The sequence below is a fragment of the Opisthorchis viverrini genome, assembly GCF_000715545.1.
Source record: "Opisthorchis viverrini unplaced genomic scaffold opera_v5_37, whole genome shotgun sequence".
NCBI classification, from domain to species: Eukaryota; Metazoa; Platyhelminthes; class Trematoda; order Opisthorchiida; family Opisthorchiidae; genus Opisthorchis; species Opisthorchis viverrini.
In genome coordinates, this window is record NW_008751693.1 from 427559 (window position 1) to 435787 (window position 8229).

General features: G+C 47.5%; 1 protein-coding gene across 1 annotated transcript in view; it reads left to right on the forward strand.

The window, feature by feature from the left end:
- Positions 1–8229, forward strand: part of T265_02820 (hypothetical protein) — a gene marked incomplete at both ends in the record, with an annotated part of 39658 nt that overhangs the window by 26039 nt on the left and 5390 nt on the right. The window contains 5 exons of the mRNA XM_009167164.1: positions 4694–4992; positions 5332–5429; positions 6674–6778; positions 7274–7511; positions 7777–7965. Of these exons, the coding sequence (XP_009165428.1) occupies positions 4694–4992; positions 5332–5429; positions 6674–6778; positions 7274–7511; positions 7777–7965 (929 nt within the window). The remainder of the gene's footprint in view (positions 1–4693; positions 4993–5331; positions 5430–6673; positions 6779–7273; positions 7512–7776; positions 7966–8229) is intronic.

Consider the following 8229-nt stretch of genomic DNA (forward strand, 5'->3'; position numbering starts at 1 on the left):
AGTTGGACCGAATAATCCAAACAAGAGTTATTGTGGTCATCGGCTGCCACTCATTTGGAGCCTGTCATCAGATTTGAAGTCACACTGAGAGTGCTGGGAATTTTTCGTGTGGTACGAGACTCACTCAAACATTGGGTATCAGACCGAACAGTTGCACTGCTGTAAATCTGGGACAACTATCCAAGCCGGTCCCGGACATCACTTGACCCCAACTATCATACATCAAGTTAGTGAGCTTGCGATCCAACCGTGAAGTCAGGTGGACACGGAAAGCCAAGGAAATGGAAGAGGCCCAGAAAGCCGTGAATGCCCGAAGATTTTTGCGGTTGATCCGTTTGACCGACCGCGGAAACGGCCGGTGACCGAAACCATCAAGGATGAGTTGGGAGCGACCATCTTGAATAAAGGAAAACACCGGTGGGGGGAATACTTTGAACAACAGTTATGGCGTCCACCAGGTACCACTCGTTCGGACCTCCTGGAATCTCCTGGGGCGTCGGAGATTTTTAAGTGTATATGTTCTCTCAAGCTCCACCGAGTTATTGGTCTGGATGGCCTACCACGTACATTGTTCAAAGATTGGAAAATACTTCTGTCAGAGCTTGTCTGATCTGTTTTCCTGCATTTGGGAAAAGGAGACTCCGGGTCAACTGGGGAGAGTCAGCCCATTTTCAAAAAAGTGGCTCGTAATGGATGTCATAACCACAGGGAAATCGGCTTGATTCCGGCTTTAACGAGACTGTTGGCGTCACTTGTGTTTCGTCGCATTATGGTGCCTCGCGAAACACTGACTCGAGAGAAATAAGCAGGATTCCGGCCTGGTAGGGGTTGCGTTGACCAAATTTTCACACTCCGTCTGGTGCTGAAGAGGCACTTGAAGTTGTGGAGCGTTGTACATATCTTGGAAGTTGTATTAGTTCCGATTGTGGTGTGACAGATGAGGCCAATGCACCAATCTGGAAGGCCCGGGTCGCGTTTGCCAATTTGAGACACCTATGGTGTCGAAGTGGTATGCCCCTGAATCTCAAGGGACGTGTGTATCAGGCTACAGTACGGGTTGTTTTGTTGTATGACTGTGAGACTTGGCCTGTTCGAGCAGCGGCACTGAGACATCTTCAGGTGTTCGACACTCGTTGTCCAAGAACCATAGCTCGTGTGGGTTGGTGTCGGCGAATCCGTAACGGGGCAGTTAGTAAGCGCGTTTTCGGTTGTGCAACGGGTAGTTCCATTGCAGAATGCGTTCCTCCGTGGAAAGGCGAGTTCAAGAATATCGGCGAAATGCACCCTTTGATCATCCAGCGGTTGACTGTGACCACCGGCGCTTTATTCAATATGGTCATGATATACCGTCAGAGGCCTTACGGGACAGAATTCGGCGTCAGACTAAGGCGGGGTCTCCGAACAAAATCCTTTCTCCACCGCCTTCTGAGTTGGACTATGTACCCTCTTAAAGTTTGTGTGTGGTGTGTCCCCAAAACAGTCATGCGAGGCTCAGAAGTAGTCAGGACGAACTCAACCTTTTTACATGATCTAGAGGCGATAGCACGTGGAATGAGTGCTCCAGAGCTGAATGCACTCTGCTGGATTGAACTCCAGTGGACAGTCGTTTTTGCGTTGTTCGCTGGATATGAACTCGGTTTTTAGTGTAAGCTTATGTTCCATTGGACCGCTGTTCCCACACCAAGGAGAATTTTCTGCTTAAATTTATCCGGCTCTGCCCGTCAAGAAGCAACAAAATTGCCATCCTTGCGAGTGACATGAATGCATAGGTCTGTAGTCTCACTCTGGGATCACATGACGGAGAGACCCCAGTCGTGTGTTGATCTGGAGCTCTTTCTGGCCAGCACGAATTTTCAACACGCTTGGGCCCAGTAATCTGGTAGTCACTAAGTACAAATCAACAGTGGATGAGGCTAATAGTCGCCGCTGGACAGTCACAATCCATGACTGTGACATTCGTAGTTGTACGTGGGCCTGGATACCGTCAGGATACCTATACTTAGAAAAGAAGACGATAAGGGTCCTGGAAAAAGTTTTCGGCCCAATATCCCGACCGCAACGCAACGGATCGGAACAAGTAGCCGTGCCAGTTTCAACCCACAACCTGGAAAACTAGTCGACTGTGAATGTCAGACGTTTATCCACTGCCATTTGGGTCACTGATGTACACGAAACGCCACATTTCGATAAGATCCAGTCCCTTTACAGCGAAGAGTTTAAGGGAAGGCTGGGAATTCTTGTGGCCAATGAAAGCGCAGAAGATGAAGGCTTTTGCCATTGGTAACAGTCTTGTCTTATGCCACTGAATTCGATCGACTGGCCAAAGAAAGACAGCTATCTGTGAACAAGACGGCTGTGCGAGGCATTCGCAAAAACACCCACAAAAAAGATGAGCCGAGCTGCTCGGGGAATACCTTAACTCGATTGTAATACAGCCTCTGGAGTCAGTGCATACAGGGGAACTGGCCGTCGTGCCTAGCTGCCATGCCACACTAAGGAGGCACGGGGGCTGGGATACTGCCAGGTCGCCCAAGCCTAGACAGGTGAAGTCGAGAGGCAGAGGGCTGGTTCGAACCATGGACCTCCCGGTCAGTAGATTCGGAAGAAATAGAGTGCGGAATGTCCCTTGTAAACCGTGAGAAGATACAAGGACCGGATGGTTTATATTCAGCGCTCCTCAAAGAAGGCGGAGAACCTCCGTTTATACACCCTTATGCAGTTAAGAGAAAATGTCCGCAGAATGGGACAAGGTAACATTCGTGAGCAGTCATCCTCAAAAAGTTGCGCGGCCAGTGTGAAAATGCATATCATATTAAATACTCCAAATAACTCTGCCTTGAATATTGGTATGCGCTTCACACCTGTAAAGTCTAGAGTCCTGCTGTAAGATAGGGTAGGATCAACCTGAACCTCGCGTTTGTGCTTGTGCCGACTGAGGTGATAGAAAAATTTATCTGCCTGAATAACTGTGTCCATGTCAGTGGTCTAGTCTAGTTAGAGACTATTTCCTTCTAGTTCCTGAAGGCCGTTGTGGATTTTCGTAATCTATCGTCCGTGGCGTATGCATGATATCAGCTAATCTGTCAAGTGTATAATGCTGCAATATGCACCATACTGTTATATCGTCCAGAAACTTGGACACTGGGCTGAGGATGTTAGAAATCTTTTAGTGATTGACCAATGCTCGAGTCTGCTGGGAATGTCAGATCAGTAGTGCTGGAGTACGCCGAGTGGTAGTGGGGGGAATAACTCACTCACGATAAATAGGCAGGCAGGTCATATTGGTTTTTCCTGGTTTGGCCAGTCGACTGACTTCCTCGGGCTACCCTTCTTACGCAACTCCTGGTAGGGTATAAACGCGTCCGAGTAGTAGAAGCGATGATTCAACAGCGTGTTGTGATAGCCATTACCAGCTGAGTCAGATGCGCTGATCATTGCTGTTTCCAGGGTTTAAAGCCCCAGAAGAGACGCACCAATGGCTGGAGAAATCGGCGTTCCCAATGGTAAGTATGCAAGTTTCACCTATAAACCAGGTGAAAATTGCACTTTCACTACCGCATTCACGCGTCATTGATGTCAGCCTCTATGTTGAATGCGCAGCTATTTACGTATACTTCCCCAAATTATTTGCGATCGAAACAGTGCAGGTGGTTAAGGACGACCAGTATCATTCGAACAACCAAATATGGGCTGGATGCCACAAGGTAACTCATTTGCGGCGAAAGTCTGCAGCGCATAGCGCTTTTGAATTCCTTGTATTTAGTGCGCTATGATCCGCCGCGAATGCAGATGGTACAGGGCTTCAGATTCCCTATCCACAATAGGTCAAAAGACCCTGCGATAACGACATTCGTTGAAAGATTTCTGATTGTTCATGGATCACCATAGGCCAAGAGCTTCTAGTTTTAAGCAGATTTCCAATCTGTCAAGCCGTTGTTATAATTTAACGACTCTAACCTACCGTATTCAGTTGAATCGCCTTTCAGTCCTTTTCCTCATGATACGTCCTTTGGAGGAAGAAAATATCTCACAACGAGTATGGCATTCACAGGAGGCAACTTGAGCAGTTCAGGGTTGGGTCACTTTCGAAGTTGATGTTTCGACTTCTCTCTCCCAGGAGAAGCACCCTAGTACCTGGCCCAACCAGTTCTTCATTGACAATTGCGCTCCCGACTGTCGTCTTACAGCCATCTTCCTTCATTCGACGCGAAAAGCCGATAGACGCAGGGCAGTGAAGCCTCAGTGTTGAACACTGATGTCATTCTGTCGATGATGATGTTAGCTAGAATATTTCCTGTACAGTTTCAGAGCGAATCAGACTGATTGATTTGTTGTTTGTCGGACATGCCAATGCGTTAGACCACCAGAGCACAAAAAATCGTTCAGCTGTAACACTTTCAGTGCCCAGCTACCATACCACCCGAAGGAGGCACGAGGGCTGGGATACTGCCAGGTTGCCCAAGCCTAGACAGGGGAAGTCGAGATGCAGAGGTCGGGTTCGAACCACGGACATTCCGGTCAGTAAATTTGCGCTCTAACCACTGAACTATCTCGCAAATTAGATATGCAAAGCTGATTTCTCCTTAATCTCATGCTGTAAGAGACAGAACATTTACGATTCTTTGATCTTGGGACGTTGCTGCTGCATGTCCATACATTGTGTTTCATCTCTGTCACCTTGCGGTGTTTCCAGATACCTAAACCGTATACCTGGCTCACGAGGTTATTCTTCACCAACTCTAACAACCAGCGATGAGCTTACATCATCCGGCCCTCTAACGACTACATCACCTATGTTTGAGGTGGAAACTGAGGCGACTCTCCCACCAATGTTGCTGGAAGTGCAACAGTTATCCAACACATTGACGAACCTTGCAAATGGCCAACCTGGACAAACTGGGGCCTCAATTTCTCCCCTACAAAAACTTCGTCGTGATGTTCCCGCAGTTCCACCAGCCCTACGATTACAAGCGAAAATTTATCACGGCTTGGGTATGTTGCGGGTTCTTCGTTAGTATACTTTTACATGCGCCCTTTTTTGCGGTGTTTAAGGGAGCCTTTCTTGTGCTTATGAGTGGAAAGTGAGATTTTCTTACAAGACACGAGCCCAGTATTTTCGCGGCGCCTTGTGCTGGCCTTCTAGAATTCTTGTTGCAGCAGATCGTGCTTGTTTGCTTTTATACGTGGCTAGTTTGGCCTCCTTCCGGTATGTCACATGGCGTATGCTTTTAGACACCAACAGCCCGGTGAAGTGAACCAGACAATTTATATTAACTAAGAGCCTATAAGGATCTAAGTCTAAAGTTGTTCGGTCCGAATTTTATTCTCCAGCCGAGCTTTATATGGACAACGGTCAGCTGAGCGAGGCAAAGGAGGCATTGGACGAAGCTACAAAGATAACCGGTCTTGACATGGAAACTTTATACCTGGTGAGTGTCTTATCTTGCTTCTAAATCGTATTTTGCCATCTTGTAAAAACATTACATTTTGGACAAAGTACGTTCAGTCTTGGCGGCAAGCGGTTTGTCCAATAGTTGTATTGCTGCTCTGTGAGTGTGTGCTCTTAAAACGCCCAACTTTACCTCGTTTTGGAGTTGTTCTGGCGTGTATTGAATTTCGGTACAGCGGATTAGACTAGGGTGTGACCGAACGCAGCTTATAAACTCCATGCCAACATTGAAGAAAGTGGATTTCAAACCAAGTGGTGGACCGTTTACAGGCAATATTCTTTCGAATTCGGTATGGTCATCTCACATGTTTCTGAGCTTCAAAACCTCCGTTATTAGGGTAGAGCTCCCCTGAGATTCGTCAGCGGTGATCGTTTTGTCAAACAGGGACTTCTTTTCTAAATTCCTCACTATCAAGCATCCCAAGGCAATCAGGAGCCCTACCATACCACTAAGTTACTGCTGAGTAACCTCATCTCGTCCTCCTTAATGAGGTTCCAAAGACTGAAGAGGACATGGTAGGAATACAGGATAATGTCACACAGACCTGAGCCCACTGTCTTACATACTGCGTAACTTTTTTATGTACAGGGACCCACAACACCGTACACTACGCATCTCTTTAAACCAGATCTTCCCTCCAATGCGAACAACACTCTCGGCTGCGCCCTACAACTCAAACGAGCTGCCTTTTTTAACACCCATGGGTGGTTTTCTTGCGTAGCCACCACCGTCTGCAGCGAATGACGTTTCTCCACATTTTCAAGATTAGGCCGCGCTTCCTCTTTGTGATTCATAAGCTCCTCGTTGGAGGTGATCAGTTATTCCCGTGATTTTACCCAAGAGGACTGCTTGAGCCGATCGTTTGTCAAACTTAAGGGAGGGAGTTGGACCGGTATTGGAGTACCTAGACCTGTGGCTTTTTGGAATTCGAAATTTTCGAAATAGTGAAACAACTCTCAGAGCTTCTTGAAAGTTATTTTGAGCACAGCTAGAAGGGCGAGTGTAAATTGTTTACTGATACAACGTAGGGTTTGTACTGTTTGGTGCCAACGAACGCAAGATCGGCTAACTCACTGATCGTTGATATTACGACACTGATAACAGAATGCATAGTTTTACCACGGAGCGTAAAACTAACGTGCTGATTTGGAACGACAGACGTCCCTCAATGTTAGCAAGTTACCGTCCAGCGGTTAACCGTATCACTGCTTTTGTGCTTACAGCGTGGCCTCCTGACTGACAGACAAGGGATCTTATCAAAGGCTCGTTCAATCTATGAAAGTGTTATAGCCATTCAGCCCGATCACCTGGCGGCACACCTGGCTCTGGTGAGTCCCTTGTTAGCCCGAATTTCTGGGTTCGACCCGATTCTTAAAATGGTTTACTGAGTAGCTTGGCATGACAAGTCACCTGACGGCTAGTTTGGAGCTTCTAGGTAGATTTATTTCTCACATTTCCGTGAATAGGGTATGAGACATTTATCATAAGTAACTCAGAGTAAGAGCACAAATGGAGGACGACAGTCCTTAAAAGTGTACGGCCTCTAGACATGCGAATCATTGACATCGATAAATTACAACTATCTTGATTTACACGGCATTTGTGTTCACTGTCATATCCACACATCCTCCATATCTGGCTAAAAGTTTACTCGGGTGGTTGCTCCAATCCCTCTGTTACCAATTACTCGTTTATGGGAGACTTAGACCAGGCGACACAGTTACGACTTTGTGCTTGCGAACATCGCCTAGGCCTCTCTCACTAGTTTGTATTCTGTGACAAGGTCAGTCGGCGTGATCTTCACAAAAATTACTATTTTTCAGGCTGACTTACTGAAACGGACTGATCAAGCCGTTCTGGCTGAACGCGTAATTCGGGATGCAATGTACATCGACCCCACCAGTTGCCAGGTCTGGCACCTTCTCGCGGAAGTACTTGCTCTACCTAGTGCATCAGAACCCCCTTCGGACTCGGTTATTACAAAAGCTCTTTCTAATGCCATCGAACTGCAGCAGACCGAACCATTAGAGCAATTCTACAAGCTGCCCATTGGACTGCCCTGTCGCTAGCGTTGTTGGATTCGGCCCGAGTTACCCTATTCGCACTTCTGCACGCACTCCAGGTCTTTCAGCCGTGGTTTACTTCCTCTCCTATAACTTGTTTGTGGCTACTGTGACGATCAGATATATCGCTTTCCGAATTAAGTCTGTTCTTTCTAACAACCTCTGGATGGAGTACCCTAAAATAGAACTGTTTCTGATTTTTGGGGGGAATTCTCGACAGCCAACTTAGGGTCTGACTGATTGGTTTAGACACAACCCTACAGACCAGAATGTACTTGGTTCGAACTTAACCCCTGCATCTCGACTGCTGCTGTCTAGGCTTAAGCAACTTGGCAGTATCCCGGCCCTCGTGCTTCCTTTGGGCGGCATGGCAGCTAGACAACGAAAGGGTACTACAGCTGAACCACTGTCATCATCATTGTCAGCTGTAATAACCGCGCACTCGTTGTACAGTGGTTGTAGCTGCCGCAGTTTCGTTCACCGATGATTTGTGGGGAGGGGTAGGTAGCTGCGCGTTGCAGGCGGGAGCTGATAAATTGGTGCATAAATCCAGCACTGTCAGTGGGCTGTCAAGTGTGGGGGGGGGTGGAAAAGGAGCTATGCATTGAAGGCAACAGCTTGGATGCACGAGCGCCATTGAGTGCGCGACTGGGCCATATCTGACTGTCTCTAGCCATTGATGTGGCCCGTCTCGGGGTCCCCATCCAGGAAGACGG